At 43.0% G+C, this 19,218-nt stretch overlaps 2 protein-coding genes across 5 annotated transcripts in view; one reads left to right on the forward strand and one right to left on the reverse strand.

Annotated features, from left to right (window-relative positions):
* The window catches only part of LOC118386342 (HSPB1-associated protein 1 homolog), a 44,160-nt gene extending 39,984 nt beyond the window's left edge, over positions 1-4,176 (reverse strand). For all 4 annotated transcript variants that reach the window (XM_035774029.2, XM_052522723.1, XM_035774028.2 and 1 more), the window contains exons 1-2: positions 4,017-4,176; positions 394-585 (exon numbers count right to left, since the gene is read on the reverse strand). In XM_035774029.2, the coding sequence (XP_035629922.1) occupies positions 394-577 (184 nt within the window). In that variant the 5' untranslated portion in view covers positions 578-585; positions 4,017-4,176. The remainder of the gene's footprint in view (positions 1-393; positions 586-4,016) is intronic.
* A 65-nt stretch (positions 4,177-4,241) lies between these two features.
* The window catches only part of LOC118386344 (solute carrier family 49 member 4 homolog), a 97,563-nt gene continuing 82,586 nt past the window's right edge, over positions 4,242-19,218 (forward strand). The window contains exon 1 of the mRNA XM_035774030.2: positions 4,242-4,679. Within this exon, the coding sequence (XP_035629923.1) occupies positions 4,385-4,679 (295 nt within the window). The 5' untranslated portion in view covers positions 4,242-4,384. The remainder of the gene's footprint in view (positions 4,680-19,218) is intronic.

The following is a 19,218-nucleotide window of genomic DNA, read 5'->3' on the forward strand; positions in this document are numbered from 1 at the left end:
AGGGAAAGATGAACAAAGCAAAGCACTTAGAGATCCTTGATGAAAACCTGCTCCAGACTGCTCAGGACCTCAGACTGGGGCAAAGGTTCACCTTCCAACAGTACAACGACCTTAAGCACACAGCCAAAACAATGCAAGAGGGGCTTCGGGACAACTCTCTGAATGTCCTTGAGTGGCCCAGCCAGAGTCCAGACTTGAACCTGATTGAACATCTCAATCTGAATCTCAATTTCAATCTGACAGAGCTAGAGAGGATCTGCAGAGAAGAATGGGAGAAACTCTCCAAATACAGGTGAGCCAAGCTTGTAGTGTCATACCAAATGTGCATAGGGGGTAGGGGTGCATGACGTGCGTAGGGGTTGGAGTCGTTTCTGCACTGGGCCATTCTCTTACTCTTTTCATGCTGTCTCCTTCCCATTCTGAACCGGACAGCCTTCCCTCCAAGGCATCGTGACAGGTGGTCTACAGTCCAGAGGAGCACTGGCCAATCACAGGTAATGTTGAGGAAGACGGCAGGCCTCTGTAGAGATCCCAGGATCTTCTGGATCTCTTCTGGGCTGAAGGGCTTGGGGGTCATAGCTGAGCCTGAGGATAACAGGTAAACAGGGTCAGGAGAGAGGTTAATGAATACAATTATTATTCGCTAGTTGCCCAAATCCTATGTGATTTGTGTGACACACTTGTTGCCACATAGCCAATATTTTAATGAAAGGCAACATGAGGAATGTTCTGATTGCCTGTCATCTGCATCATCAGATGAAATGATCTTAAAGGTAATTATACAACGGATTCTGAATGCAGATTGGTTAAAACCGCATTCCAGCCAGTGTCTATTTCATAAATGACTACATGCTTAATGACATTAAAAATGCCGATTTACTCTGTTCCATCTGACTGCACAATCCACTGTCATCAGCACAGCCAGGCAATTTATAAACTTGATCTCCACTATAAAAAGCATCTAGACATTCTCACATTTCTTTTAGACATTTTGTTTAACGGCGGAGATTTGTATAAACCTTGCTGACTGTCTCACCGACATTTGCAACATTGTTCTGATATTTCAATTTGATCTCCAGATGTCCCATAGTAATGAACGTGTCGGAAGCCGAGATGACAGGCAGACAGCTTTTCTCAGCCAGTCGAAATCATGAATCAGCATGATTTGTATTGATATGTACAAAGAACTATAAATAGAAAACATGTCAAACAAAATTAAGTGCAACTAGTTTGCCGTCTTTCCAGCTTCAGTTTGAAGGGCTTGTGTTAGCTGTGTTGGCTAGCTCCTCTGAACAAAAGTTTCCTGACGATAGTACATTTTCTATGCAAGGTGAAATCGTGCATCATTAGTTCATTGTTATGGATGTATCAAATCAAAATTGTTTTTGTCACATGTGCCGAATACAACAGGTAGACCTTATCGTGAAATGCTTACTTATAAGCCATTAACCAACAATGCAGTTAATTTTTAAACATTTATTTCACCTTTATTTAACCAGATAGGCCAGTTGAGAACAAGTTCTCATTTACAACTGCGACCTGGCCAAGTTAAAGTAAAGCAGTGCGACACAGAGTTACACATGGAATACACAAACGTACGGTCAATAACACAATAGGGGAAAAAAGTCTATATTCAGTGTGTGGAAATGGCGTGAGTTAAGGCAATAATTATAAGCCATAGTAGCAAAGTAATTACAATTTAGCAAATTAACACGAGTGATAGATGAGCAGATGATGTGCAAGTAGAAATACTGGTGTGAGAAAGAGCAAACAAGTAAATAAAAACAATATGGTGATAAGGTAGGTTAGATTGGATGGGAAATTTACAGATGGGCTGTGTACAGCTGCAGCTATCGGTAAGCTGCTCAGATAGCTGATGTTTAAAGTTAGTGAGGGAGATGCGTCTCCAACTTCAGCGATTTTTATTTTAATTTTATTATTATTCTTTTTTTGCAATTCTTTCCAGCAGAGAACTGGAAGGAAAGGTGGCCAAAGGAGGTGTTGGCTTTGGGGATGACCAGTGAGATATACCTGCTGGAGTGCGTGCATGGGTGGGTGTTATCGTGACAAGTGAGCTGAGATAAGGCGGAGCTTTACCTAACAAAGACTTAGATGACCTGGAGCCAGTGGGTCTGGCGACAAATATGTAGTGAGGGCCAGCCGACGAGAGCATACAGGTCACAGTGGTGGGTAGTATATGGGGCTTTGGTGACAAAACGGATGGCACTGTGAGACTGCATCCAATTTGCTGAGTAGAGTGTTGGAGACTATTTTGTAAATGACATCGCCGAAGTCAAGGATCAGTAGGATAGTCAGTTTTATGAGGGTATGTTTGGCATGAGGGTATGTTTGGTGGTGTGCGTGAAGGAGGCTTTGTTGCGAAATAGGAAGCTTTATTCTAGATTTAATTTTGGAATGGAGATGTTTACTATGAGTCTGGAAGGAGAGTTTACAGTCTAGCCAGATACCTAGGTATTTGTAGTTGTCCACATACTATACAGTGGGGCAAAAAAGTATTTAGTCAGCCACCAATTGTGCAAGTTCTCCCACTTAAAAAGGAGAGGCCTGTAATTTTCACAATAGGTACACTTCACCTATGACAGACAATGAGAAAGAAAATCCAGAAAAATCACATTGTAGGATTATAAATGAATTTATTTGCAAATGATGATGGAAAACAAACTTTTGTTATTGACCAAATACTTATCTCAATACTTTGTTATATACCCTTTGTTGGCAATGACAGAGGTCAAACGTTTTCTGTAAGCCTTCACAAGGTTTTCACACACTGTTGCTGGTATTTTGGCCCATTCCTCCTTGCAGATCTCCTCTCGAGCAGTGATTTTTTTTTTTTTTTTTGGGGGGCTGTTGCTGGGCAACAGACTTTCAACTCCCTCCAAAGATTTTCTATGGGGTTGAGATCTTGATCTTGAAATGCTTCTTACGAAGCCACTCCTTCGTTTCCCGGGCGGCGTGTTTGGGATCATTGTCATGCTGAAAGACCCAGCCACGTTTCATCTTCAATGTCCTTGCTGATGGAAGGAGGTTTTCACTCAATCTCACGATACATGGCCCCATTCATTCTAATTACCTTGATTTTGTGGCTAGAGTCGAATACTTTCTGTGGCACACACTACTGATCAACATGAGCTACCCAAATGATTCTGAAGTGTGCCAGGCCTTACAGTCCCAAGATAGAATGCAAGAAAATGGCCTTGCCGAAATCCTCCCCACCCCCTTCTAATTTCCTTAATTTTGTCACTATAATCAAATAATTTCTGTGGCACACATCAGTCAAATACTTTATATAGAACAAACTTCACGCCAGGATGGGCAACGTAAATTAATAATGAACGTATGTGTGTTATATTAAACAGAGGGAGTAAAATGCAGGCAAGCAATAAACATTTCACAACTACTTGTCGAATAAGACATGGGAGAGATGACGAATTTTGTCAAAGACATTTATTTATAGACTAATACACTATAAACAAATGGCCAAACCGAAAACTGGAGACATTACTAGTGCCTCCCCCGCGATCAAATCGCCATAAAAAAAAATGAAACTCAGCTTAACGGGATCATTGACAGCTGCCTTGAAGGACACACATAAAAACATGCCTTCTACAACGAAGATCAGCGAAATATAGGCTAAACTGACAACAGTGTACAAGCAACAGAGTCCATCAAGCAAGTCACAGTAATGAAGAATTGCGTGTGTGCGCGTTCACGTGAAATGGGGGAGAATTCTGACCGGGAGATTTTCGGCACAACACCGGTTCTCTACTTCGTCTCGGGCCAACAACACCCGTACCAATGTATCCTCCAAACACTGGCTTCTCGGGCATTATCACTTAACCAGAGAGACTCAAACAAACACACATATTACAACTCTATTGTGACAACGGCATAGAAGACAATTGATAAAATAATGACATATCTAAACTCTCACCACACTTCACGAAAATAAACCTAAGTATGCAGTTTGGCAAGCACAGCAATGATTTGGGGCTCACCTTTCTTTACACGTCCACGAACAAATCAGAGAGGGAGTAAACAACTCAAGTGAGCGACTTTTTCCCAATAATACCGTAATGTTAAACTAGGGGGCCATTCCGACTCAATAAGGGCTGAAAATCACGTTCACATCTATTGAGGAAGGGACCAACATGGATGACAACGGGTTTAAGTTTCAAAATTGTGACCACTTCCGTTCAGGCATGCGCAGTGCAGCTTGAATTGTTACAGCGACATGGGTTGTTATTGTTTCTCTGGGCAACTGATTTTGAAGTTACATACATTTGTTGCCATTGTGTAATCGAATATTGGACATCGCGCGCGGATTAAGTCACTGCTGAACGAACGCTACGTTGTATGAAATGCGATGGGTGCTGCACCGAGCACCGAGGGCGAAAGGGAACCACTTATTTTTCCTCCTAACCCCGAGACGAGCATTCAGCCAGTTTACAGCCGAGTCTACGGGAGAAGATGGCTGGTTCTGACTCTATTTTCTTTGCTGGCGTTCATGCAAGGGATGGTATGGAACACTTGGGGCCCAATTCAGAACTCTGCCATTCACGCGTACGATTTCGCCAAATCTGACATCGCCGTGCTGGTTCTGTGGGGACCAGTTGGGTTCACCCCGTGGCTGCTATTTATGTGGCTGATGGACAAGAAAGGTGAGATGTTTTGTTCGAGATGGCAGTACATCTTTACAAATGTATGTCACCATTGCCAAATTATATTTCCCCAGGGTTATGTCATTGCATGCTACAGCGACTTGGGAATTGTTGACGTATACATCATGGGGAAAAAGGAGTAGGTATTGATAACTAGATATCATAGGTCATAATTGATTGACATTTTTTATCCAAACAACCATAAGAATGGGAAACAAACATTTCCCTCAACGTATACACAACATCTGTTGAAATAACTGGCCTAGTTTAATTTTGGTGTGCCTATGTTGAGATAAGAATAGTTAAAATATACATCCAGTCCAAAGACTACCTTAAATGATTAAACTATGAGAAAGGGTCTGAAAACCAGGTAAACACGAATTCCCTGTATTTACATCTGTCATCTCAATGAAAAATCAAGTTGAAGTTAATGTGATGACAACAGTAAAGCAACATGTGATAACATGAAACTGCACAAGATCACGTGAAGTGTTCCACATTTGAAATCATGTGTTTTTTTTCTGTAAGGGATCATGTAGGTTGGCCTCACCGATTGTCTGACACACAGAAAGAACAAAATGCTTCTGTCTTTTCAGTAAGTTCAAGTCTTTTGTTGTAGTCATTATGATCTAGCCACCACAAAATAACATGTTCCTATACGAAATGGTGACTGACTGGCTGTCTTGTGGAATTTTTGCTGCCGGCCACTTATGTGTTATGTTGTGAAATTGTGAAATCTCTTCCATTGAGCTCTCAAACAACAGTCAAGTATTGTTTACTGACAGTTAAAGTGACACTCAGAAGTGCTGCCTACCAGTCATGCCTGTTAATCACCAAACCAGTTCCTCCACATCACCTGTTATAAACAGTTACCATCTAACACCCGGACCACACTATCAGCTGACAAAATCAGTTACCATCTAACACCCGGACCACACTATCACCTGTTTAAAACAGTTACCATCTACCACCCGGACCACACTATCAGCTGACAAAAACAGTTACCCATCTAACACCCTGACCACACTATCAGCTGAAAAAAACAGTTACCATCTAACACCCGGACCACACTATCAGCTGACAAAAACAGTTACCATCTACCACCCGGACCACACTATCAGCTGACAAAAACAGTTACCATCTAACACCCTGACCACACTATCAGCTGACAAAAACAGTTACCATCTACCACCCGGACCACACTATCAGCTGACAAAAACAATTACCCATCTAACACCCTGACCACACTATCAGCTGACAAAAACAGTTACCATCTAACACCCGGACCACACTATCAGCTGACAAAAACAGTTACCATCTACCACCCGGACCACACTATCAGCTGTTTAAAACAGTTACCATCTAACACCTGGACCACACTATCAGCTGTTTAAAACAGTTACCCATCTAACACCTGGACCACACTATCACCTGTTTAAAACAGTTACCATCTAACACCCGGACCACACTATCACCTGTTTAAAACAGTTACCATCTAACACCTGGACCACACTATCACCTGTTTAAAACAGTTACCATCTAACACCTGGACCACACTATCAGCTGACAAAAACAGTTACCCATCTAACACCCTGACCACACTATCAGCTGACAAAAACAGTTACCATCTAACACCTGGACCACACTATCAGCTGTTTAAAACAGTTACCATCTAACACCCGGACCACACTATCACCTGTTTAAAACAGTTACCATCTAACACCTGGACCACACTATCAGCTGATTAAAACAGTTACCATCTAACACCCGGACCACACTATCAGCTGACAAAAACAGTTACCCATCTAACACCCGGACCACACTATCAGCTGACAAAAACAGTTACCATCTAACACCTGGACCACACTATCAGCTGTTTAAAACAGTTACCATCTAACACCCGGACCACACTATCAGCTGTTTAAAACAGTTACCCATCTAACACCTGGACCACACTATCAGCTGACAAAAACAGTTACCATCTAACACCTGGACCACACTATCAGCTGTTTAAAACAGTTACCCATCTAACACCTGGACCACACTATCAGCTGACAAAAACAGTTACCATCTAACACCTGGACCACACTATCAGCTGTTTAAAACAGTTACCCATCTAACACCTGGACCACACTATCAGCTGACAAAAACAGTTACCATCTAACACCCGGACCACACTATCAGCTGACAAAAACAGTTACCATCTACCACCCGGACCACACTATCAGCTGACAAAAACAGTTACCATCTAACACCTGGACCACACTATCACCTGTTTAAAACAGTTTCCATCTAACACCCTGACCACACTATCAGCTGACAAAAACAGTTACCCATCTAACACCCTGACCACACTATCAGCTGTCAAAAACAGTTACCATCTAACACCCGGACCACACTATCAGCTGTTTAAAACAGTTACCCATCTAACACCCGGACCACACTATCAGCTGACAAAAACAGTTACCATCTAACACCTGGACCACACTATCACCTGTTTAAAACAGTTACCATCTAACACCTGGACCACACTATCAGCTGACAAAAACAGTTACCCATCTAACACCCTGACCACACTATCAGCTGACAAAAACAGTTACCATCTAACACCCGGACCACACTATCAGCTGACAAAAACAGTTACCATCTAACACCCGGACCACACTATCAGCTGACAAAAACAGTTACCCATCTAACACCCGGACCACACTATCACCTGTTTAAAACAGTTTCCATCTAACACCTGGACCACACTATCAGCTGACAAAAACAGTTACCATCTAACACCTGGACCACACTATCAGCTGTTTAAAACAGTTACCATCTAACACCCGGACCACACTATCACCTGTTTAAAACAGTTACCATCTAACACCTGGACCACACTATCAGCTGATTAAAACAGTTACCATCTAACACCCGGACCACACTATCAGCTGACAAAAACAGTTACCATCTAACACCTGGACCACACTATCAGCTGTTTAAAACAGTTACCATCTAACACCCGGACCACACTATCAGCTGTTTAAAACAGTTACCCATCTAACACCTGGACCACACTATCAGCTGACAAAAACAGTTACCATCTAACACCTGGACCACACTATCAGCTGTTTAAAACAGTTACCCATCTAACACCTGGACCACACTATCAGCTGACAAAAACAGTTACCATCTAACACCTGGACCACACTATCAGCTGTTTAAAACAGTTACCCATCTAACACCTGGACCACACTATCAGCTGACAAAAACAGTTACCATCTAACACCCGGACCACACTATCAGCTGACAAAAACAGTTACCATCTACCACCCGGACCACACTATCAGCTGACAAAAACAGTTACCATCTAACACCTGGACCACACTATCACCTGTTTAAAACAGTTTCCATCTAACACCCTGACCACACTATCAGCTGACAAAAACAGTTACCCATCTAACACCCTGACCACACTATCAGCTGACAAAAACAGTTACCATCTAACACCCGGACCACACTATCAGCTGTTTAAAACAGTTACCCATCTAACACCCGGACCACACTATCAGCTGACAAAAAGTTACCCATCTAACACCCGGACCACACTATCACCTGTTTAAAACAGTTACCATCTACCACCCGGACCACACTATCAGCTGTTTAAAACAGTTACCATCTAACACCTGGACCACACTATCAGCTGTTTAAAACAGTTACCCATCTAACACCTGGACCACACTATCACCTGTTTAAAACAGTTACCATCTAACACCTGGACCACACTATCAGCTGACAAAAACAGTTACCCATCTAACACCCGGACCACACTATCAGCTGACAAAAACAGTTACCATCTAACACCCGGACCACACTATCAGCTGACAAAAACAGTTACCATCTAACACCCGGACCACACTATCAGCTGACAAAAACAGTTACCCATCTAACACCCTGACCACACTATCAGCTGACAAAAACAGTTACCATCTAACACCCGGACCACACTATCAGCTGTTTAAAACAGTTACCCATCTAACACCCGGACCACACTATCAGCTGACAAAAAGTTACCCATCTAACACCCGGACCACACTATCAGCTGTTTAAAACAGTTACCCATCTAACACCCGGACCACACTATCACCTGTTTAAAACAGTTACCATCTAACACCCGGACCACACTATCACCTGTTTAAAACAGTTACCATCTAACACCCGGACCACACTATCACCTGTTTAAAACAGTTACCATCTAACACCCGGACCACACTATCAGCTGTTTAAAACATTTACCCATCTAACACCCGACCACACTATCACCTGTTTAAAACAGTTACCATCTAACACCTGGACCACACTATCACCTGTTTAAAACAGTTACCATCTAACACCTGGACCACACTATCAGCTGCAAAAACAGTTACCCATCTAACACCCTGACCACACTATCAGCTGACAAAAACAGTTACCATCTAACACCCGGACCACACTATCAGCTGACAAAAACAGTTACCATCTAACACCCGGACCACACTATCAGCTGTTTAAAACAGTTACCCATCTAACACCCGGACCACACTATCACCTGTTTAAAACAGTTACCATCTAACACCTGGACCACACTATCAGCTGACAAAAACAGTTACCATCTAACACCTGGACCACACTATCACCTGTTTAAAACAGTTTCCATCTAACACCTGGACCACACTATCAGCTGACAAAACAGTTACCCATCTAACACCTGGACCACACTATCAGCTGACAAAAACAGTTACCCATCTAACACCTGGACCACACTATCAGCTGTTTAAAACAGTTACCCATCTAACACCTGGACCACACTATCAGCTGACAAAAACAGTTACCATCTAACACCCGGACCACACTATCAGCTGACAAAAACAGTTACCATCTACCACCCGGACCACACTATCAGCTGACAAAAACAGTTACCATCTAACACCTGGACCACACTATCACCTGTTTAAAACAGTTTCCATCTAACACCCTGACCACACTATCAGCTGACAAAAACAGTTACCCATCTAACACCCTGACCACACTATCAGCTGACAAAAACAGTTACCATCTAACACCCGGACCACACTATCAGCTGTTTAAAACAGTTACCCATCTAACACCCGGACCACACTATCAGCTGACAAAAAGTTACCCATCTAACACCCGGACCACACTATCACCTGTTTAAAACAGTTACCATCTAACACCCGGACCACACTATCAGCTGTTTAAAACAGTTACCCATCTAACACCTGGACCACACTATCAGCTGTTTAAAACAGTTACCATCTAACACCTGACCACACTATCAGCTGTTTAAAACAGTTACCATCTAACACCCGGACCACACTATCAGCTGACAAAAACAGTTACCCATCTAACACCCGGACCACACTATCAGCTGACAAAAACAGTTACCATCTAACACCCGGACCACACTATCAGCTGACAAAAACAGTTACCATCTACCACCCGGACCACACTATCAGCTGACAAAAACAGTTACCCATCTAACACCCTGACCACACTATCAGCTGACAAAAACAGTTACCATCTAACACCCGACCACACTATCAGCTGTTTAAAACAGTTACCCATCTAACACCCGGACCACACTATCAGCTGACAAAAAGTTACCCATCTAACACCCGGACCACACTATCAGCTGTTTAAAACAGTTACCCATCTAACACCCGACCACACTATCACCTGTTTAAAACAGTTACCATCTAACACCCGGACCACACTATCACCTGTTTAAAACAGTTACCATCTAACACCCGGACCACACTATCACCTGTTTAAAACAGTTACCATCTAACACCCGGACCACACTATCAGCTGTTTAAAACATTTACCCATCTAACACCCGACCACACTATCACCTGTTTAAAACAGTTACCATCTAACACCTGGACCACACTATCACCTGTTTAAAACAGTTACCATCTAACACCTGGACCACACTATCAGCTGCAAAAACAGTTACCCATCTAACACCCTGACCACACTATCAGCTGACAAAAACAGTTACCATCTAACACCCGGACCACACTATCAGCTGACAAAAACAGTTACCATCTAACACCCGGACCACACTATCAGCTGTTTAAAACAGTTACCCATCTAACACCCGGACCACACTATCACCTGTTTAAAACAGTTACCATCTAACACCTGGACCACACTATCAGCTGACAAAAACAGTTACCATCTAACACCTGGACCACACTATCACCTGTTTAAAACAGTTTCCATCTAACACCTGGACCACACTATCAGCTGACAAAAACAGTTACCCATCTAACACCTGGACCACACTATCAGCTGACAAAAACAGTTACCCATCTAACACCTGGACCACACTAAGCTGTTTAAAACAGTTACCCATCTAACACCTGGACCACACTATCAGCTGACAAAAACAGTTACCATCTAACACCTGGACCACACTATCAGCTGTTTAAAACAGTTACCCATCTAACACCTGGACCACACTATCAGCTGACAAAAACAGTTACCATCTAACACCCGGACCACACTCAGCTGACAAAAACAGTTACCATCTACCACCCGGACCACACTATCAGCTGACAAAAACAGTTACCATCTAACACCTGGACCACACTATCACCTGTTTAAACAGTTTCCATCTAACACCCTGACCACACTATCAGCTGACAAAAACAGTTACCCATCTAACACCCTGACCACACTATCAGCTGACAAAAACAGTTACCATCTAACACCCGCCACACTATCAGCTGTTTAAAACAGTTACCCATCTAACACCCGGACCACACTATCAGCTGACAAAAAGTTACCCATCTAACACCCGGACCACACTATCACCTGTTTAAAACAGTTACCATCTAACACCCGGACCACACTATCAGCTGTTTAAAACAGTTACCCATCTAACACCTGGACCACACTATCAGCTGTTTAAAACAGTTACCATCTAACACCTGGACCACACTATCAGCTGTTTAAAACAGTTACCATCTAACACCCGGACCACACTATCAGCTGACAAAAACAGTTACCCATCTAACACCCGGACCACACTATCAGCTGACAAAAACAGTTACCATCTAACACCCGGACCACACTATCAGCTGACAAAAACAGTTACCATCTACCACCCGGACCACACTATCAGCTGACAAAAACAGTTACCCATCTAACACCCTGACCACACTATCAGCTGACAAAAACAGTTACCATCTAACACCCGGACCACACTATCAGCTGTTTAAAACAGTTACCCATCTAACACCCGGACCACACTATCAGCTGACAAAAAGTTACCCATCTAACACCCGGACCACACTATCAGCTGTTTAAAACAGTTACCCATCTAACACCCGGACCACACTATCACCTGTTTAAAACAGTTACCATCTAACACCCGGACCACACTATCACCTGTTTAAAACAGTTACCATCTAACACCCGGACCACACTATCACCTGTTTAAAACAGTTACCATCTAACACCCGGACCACACTATCAGCTGTTTAAAACATTTACCCATCTAACACCCGGACCACACTATCACCTGTTTAAAACAGTTACCATCTAACACCTGGACCACACTATCACCTGTTTAAAACAGTTACCATCTAACACCTGGACCACACTATCAGCTGCAAAAACAGTTACCCATCTAACACCCTGACCACACTATCAGCTGACAAAAACAGTTACCATCTAACACCCGGACCACACTATCAGCTGACAAAAACAGTTACCATCTAACACCCGGACCACACTATCAGCTGTTTAAAACAGTTACCCATCTAACACCCGGACCACACTATCACCTGTTTAAAACAGTTACCATCTAACACCTGGACCACACTATCAGCTGTTTAAAACAGTTACCATCTAACACCCGACCACACTATCAGCTGTTTAAAACAGTTACCCATCTAACACCTGGACCACACTATCAGCTGACAAAAACAGTTACCATCTAACACCTGGACCACACTATCAGCTGTTTAAAACAGTTACCCATCTAACACCTGGACCACACTATCAGCTGACAAAAACAGTTACCATCTAACACCTGGACCACACTATCAGCTGTTTAAAACAGTTACCCATCTAACACCTGGACCACACTATCAGCTGACAAAAACAGTTACCATCTAACACCCGGACCACACTATCAGCTGACAAAAACAGTTACCATCTACCACCCGGACCACACTATCAGCTGACAAAAACAGTTACCATCTAACACCTGGACCACACTATCACCTGTTTAAAACAGTTTCCATCTAACACCCTGACCACACTATCAGCTGACAAAAACAGTTACCCATCTAACACCCTGACCACACTATCAGCTGACAAAACAGTTACCATCTAACACCCGGACCACACTATCAGCTGTTTAAAACAGTTACCCATCTAACACCCGGACCACACTATCAGCTGACAAAAAGTTACCCATCTAACACCCGGACCACACTATCACCTGTTTAAAACAGTTACCATCTAACACCCGGACCACACTATCAGCTGTTTAAAACAGTTACCCATCTAACACCTGGACCACACTATCAGCTGTTTAAAACAGTTACCATCTAACACCTGGACCACACTATCAGCTGTTTAAAACAGTTACCATCTAACACCCGGACCACACTATCAGCTGACAAAAACAGTTACCCATCTAACACCCGGACCACACTATCAGCTGACAAAAACAGTTACCATCTAACACCCGGACCACACTATCAGCTGACAAAAACAGTTACCATCTACCACCCGGACCACACTATCAGCTGACAAAAACAGTTACCCATCTAACACCCTGACCACACTATCAGCTGACAAAAACAGTTACCATCTAACACCCGGACCACACTATCAGCTGTTTAAAACAGTTACCCATCTAACACCCGGACCACACTATCAGCTGACAAAAAGTTACCCATCTAACACCCGGACCACACTATCAGCTGTTTAAAACAGTTACCCATCTAACACCCGGACCACACTATCACCTGTTTAAAACAGTTACCATCTAACACCCGGACCACACTATCACCTGTTTAAAACAGTTACCATCTAACACCCGGACCACACTATCACCTGTTTAAAACAGTTACCATCTAACACCCGGACCACACTATCAGCTGTTTAAAACATTTACCCATCTAACACCCGGACCACACTATCACCTGTTTAAAACAGTTACCATCTAACACCTGGACCACACTATCACCTGTTTAAAACAGTTACCATCTAACACCTGGACCACACTATCAGCTGCAAAAACAGTTACCCATCTAACACCCTGACCACACTATCAGCTGACAAAAACAGTTACCATCTAACACCCGGACCACACTATCAGCTGACAAAACAGTTACCATCTAACACCCGGACCACACTATCAGCTGTTTAAAACAGTTACCCATCTAACACCCGACCACACTATCACCTGTTTAAAACAGTTACCATCTAACACCTGGACCACACTATCAGCTGACAAAAACAGTTACCATCTAACACCTGGACCACACTATCACCTGTTTAAAACAGTTTCCATCTAACACCTGGACCAAAACACCTGGACCACACTATCAGCTGACAAAAACAGTTACCCATCTAACACCCGGACCACACTATCAGCTGTTTAAAACAGTTACCCATCTAACACCCGGACCACACTATCAGCTGACAAAAAGTTACCCATCTAACACCCGGACCACACTATCAGCTGTTTAAAACAGTTACCCATCTAACACCCGGACCACACTATCAGCTGACAAAAAGTTACCCATCTAACACCCGGACCACACTATCAGCTGTTTAAAACAGTTACCCATCTAACACCCGGACCACACTATCAGCTGTTTAAAACAGTTACCATCTAACACCTGGACCACACTATCAGCTGACAAAAAGTTACCCATCTAACACCCGGACCACACTATCAGCTGTTTAAAACAGTTACCCATCTAACACCCGGACCACACTATCAGCTGTTTAAAACAGTTACCCATCTAACACCCGGACCACACTATCAGCTGTTTAAAACAGTTACCCATCTAACACCCGGACCACACTATCAGCTGACAAAAAGTTACCCATCTAACACCCGGACCACACTATCAGCTGTTTAAAACAGTTACCCATCTAACACCCGGACCACACTATCACCTGTTTAAAACAGTTACCATCTAACACCCGAACCACACTATCACCTGTTTAAAACAGTTACCATCTAACACCCGGACCACACTATCAGCTGTTTAAAACAGTTACCCATCTAACACCCGGACCACACTATCAGCTGTTTAAAACAGTTACCCATCTAACACCTGGACCACACTATCACCTGTTTAAAACAGTTACCATCTAACACCCGGACCACACTATCACCTGTTTAAAACAGTTACCATCTAACACCCGGTCCACACTATCAGCTGTTTAAAACAGTTACCATCTAACACCCGGTCCACACTATCAGCTGTTTAAAACAGTTACCATCTAACACCCTGACCACACTATCACCTGTTTAAAACAGTTACCATCTAACACCCGGACCACACTATCAGCTGTTTAAAACAGTTACCATCTAACACCCGGACCACACTATCACCTGTTTAAAACAGTTACCCATCTAACACCCGGACCACACTATCAGCTGTTTAAAACAGTTACCATCTAACACCCTGACCACACTATCAGCTGACAAAAACAGTTACCATCTAACACCCGGACCACACTATCAGCTGACAAAAACAGTTACCATCTAACACCCGGACCACACTATCAGCTGTTTAAAACAGTTACCCATCTAACACCCGGACCACACTATCACCTGTTTAAAACAGTTACCATCTAACACCTGGACCACACTATCAGCTGACAAAAACAGTTACCATCTAACACCTGGACCACACTATCACCTGTTTAAAACAGTTTCCATCTAACACCTGGACCACACTATCAGCTGACAAAAACAGTTACCCATCTAACACCTGGACCACACTATCAGCTGACAAAAACAGTTACCCATCTAACACCTGGACCACACTATCAGCTGTTTAAAACAGTTACCATCTAACACCCGGACCACACTATCAGCTGTTTAAAACAGTTACCCATCTAACACCCGGACCACACTATCAGCTGACAAAAAGTTACCCATCTAACACCCGGACCACACTATCAGCTGTTTAAAACAGTTACCCATCTAACACCCGGACCACACTATCAGCTGACAAAAAGTTACCCATCTAACACCCGGACCACACTATCAGCTGTTTAAAACAGTTACCCATCTAACACCCGGACCACACTATCAGCTGTTTAAAACAGTTACCATCTAACACCTGGACCACACTATCAGCTGACAAAAAGTTACCCATCTAACACCCGGACCACACTATCAGCTGTTTAAAACAGTTACCCATCTAACACCCGGACCACACTATCAGCTGTTTAAAACAGTTACCCATCTAACACCCGGACCACACTATCAGCTGTTTAAAACAGTTACCCATCTAACACCCGGACCACACTATCAGCTGACAAAAAGTTACCCATCTAACACCCGGACCACACTATCAGCTGTTTAAAACAGTTACCCATCTAACACCCGGACCACACTATCACCTGTTTAAAACAGTTACCATCTAACACCCGGACCACACTATCACCTGTTTAAAACAGTTACCATCTAACACCCGGACCACACTATCAGCTGTTTAAAACAGTTACCCATCTAACACCCGGACCACACTATCAGCTGTTTAAAACAGTTACCCATCTAACACCTGGACCACACTATCACCTGTTTAAAACAGTTACCATCTAACACCCGGACCACACTATCACCTGTTTAAAACAGTTACCATCTAACACCCGGTCCACACTATCAGCTGTTTAAAACAGTTACCATCTAACACCCGGTCCACACTATCAGCTGTTTAAAACAGTTACCATCTAACACCCTGACCACACTATCACCTGTTTAAAACAGTTACCATCTAACACCCGGACCACACTATCAGCTGTTTAAAACAGTTACCATCTAACACCCGGACCACACTATCACCTGTTTAAAACAGTTACCCATCTAACACCCGGACCACACTATCAGCTGTTTAAAACAGTTACCATCTAACACCCTGACCACACTATCACCTGTTTAAAACAGTTACCCATCTAACACCCGGACCACACTATCAGCTGTTTAAAACAGTTACCATCTAACACCCGGACCACACTATCACCTGTTTAAAACAGTTACCCATCTAACACCCGGACCACACTATCAGCTGTTTAAAACAGTTACCATCTAACACCCGGACCACACTATCACCTGTTTAAAACAGTTACCCATCTAACACCCGGACCACACTATCAGCTGTTTAAAACAGTTACCATCTAACACCCTGACCACACTATCACCTGTTTAAAACAGTTACCCATCTAACACCCGGACCACACTATCACCTGTTTAAAACAGTTACCATCTAACACCTGGACCACACTATCACCTGTTTAAAACAGTTACCATCTAACACCCGGTCCACACTATCAGCTGTTTAAAACAGTTACCCATCTAACACCTGGACCACACTATCACCTGTTTAAAACAGTTACCCATCTAACACCTGGACCACACTATCACCTGTTTAAAACAGTTACCATCTAACACCTGGACCACACTATCACCTGTTTAAAACAGTTACCATCTAACACCCGGACCACACTATCAGCTGTTTAAAACAGTTACCCATCTAACACCCGGTCCACACTATCAGCTGTTTAAAACAGTTACCCATCTAACACCTGGACCACACTATCACCTGTTTAAAACAGTTACCATCTAACACCTGACCACACTATCACCTGTTTAAAACAGTTACCATCTAACACCCGGTCCACACTATCAGCTGTTTAAAACAGTTACCATCTAACACCTGGACCACACTATCACCTGTTTAAAACAGTTACCATCTAACACCCGGTCCACACTATCAGCTGTTTAAAACAGTTACCCATCTAACACCCGGTCCACACTATCAGCTGTTTAAAACAGTTACCATCTAACACCTGGACCACACTATCACCTGTTTAAAACAGTTACCATCTAACACCCGGTCCACACTATCAGCTGTTTAAAACAGTTACCCATCTAACACCTGGACCACACTATCACCTGTTTAAAACAGTTACCCATCTAACACCTGGACGACACTATCACCTGTTTAAAACAGTTACCATCTAACACCCGGTCCACACTATCAGCTGTTTAAAACAGTTACCCATCTAACACCTGGACCACACTATCACCTGTTTAAAACAGTTACCATCTAACACCCGGTCCACACTATCAGCTGTTTAAAACAGTTACCCATCTAACACCCGGACCACACTATCAGCTGTTTAAAACAGTTACCCATCTAACACCCGGACCACACTATCAGCTGACAAAAACAGTTACCATCTAACACCCGGACCACACTATCAGCTGTTTAAAACAGTTACCCATCTAACACCCGGACCACACTATCAGCTGTTTAAAACAGTTACCCATCTAACACCCGGACCACACTATCACCTGTTTAAAACAGTTACCCATCTAACACCCGGTCCACACTATCAGCTGACAAAAACAGTTACCATCTAACACCCGGACCACACTATCAGCTGTTTAAAACAGTTACCCATCTAACACCCGGACCACACTATCAGCTGTTTAAAACAGTTACCCATCTAACACCCGGGCCACACTATCAGCTGTTTAAAACAGTTACCCATCTAACACCCGGACCACACTATCAGCTGTTTAAAACAGTTACCCATCTAACACCTGGACCACACTATCACCTGTTTAAAACAGTTACCATCTAACACCTGGACGACACTATCAGCTGTTTAAAACAGTTACCATCTAACACCCGGACCACACTATCAGCTGACAAAAACAGTTACCATCTAACACCCTGACCACACTATCAGCTGTTTAAAACAGTTACCCATCTAACACCCGGACCACACTATCAGCTGTTTAAAACAGTTACCCATCTAACACCCGGACCACACTATCAGCTGACAAAAACAGTTACCATCTAACACCCGGACCACACTATCAGCTGGCAAAAACATTTTATTTGACTCCTTGGAAACATACTAAAGCAAATAACATATACAGCATATGAAAACAAAGGGCACCTGTTTGTGGTTAGTTAGTCATCTAGGGACATCTCTTGACAGTCTCTTTTAAAACAAAAAGATGAAGTGGCTATTGGGTGTCACATAGTAAAAGGCCAAAACAGTGTCATATCGTTCATTGTGTTTCGTAACTTTATTCATTCGGGCAAATACTAACTTCCTCTTCAATCGAGTTTTCATTTAGACTTGCATTGTTGTCAATAGGAGTTTAGGATTCACAACCTCTCAATAAAAAAAAAAAGTAAATAAAACCCCTTGACATGTAACTCTTTAAAAGCATGTGTTAATCTGTAGCATGATTTGGTCTGTGGCCCAT

Source organism: Oncorhynchus keta, chromosome 7, assembly GCF_023373465.1.
Source record: "Oncorhynchus keta strain PuntledgeMale-10-30-2019 chromosome 7, Oket_V2, whole genome shotgun sequence".
NCBI classification, from domain to species: Eukaryota; Metazoa; Chordata; class Actinopteri; order Salmoniformes; family Salmonidae; genus Oncorhynchus; species Oncorhynchus keta.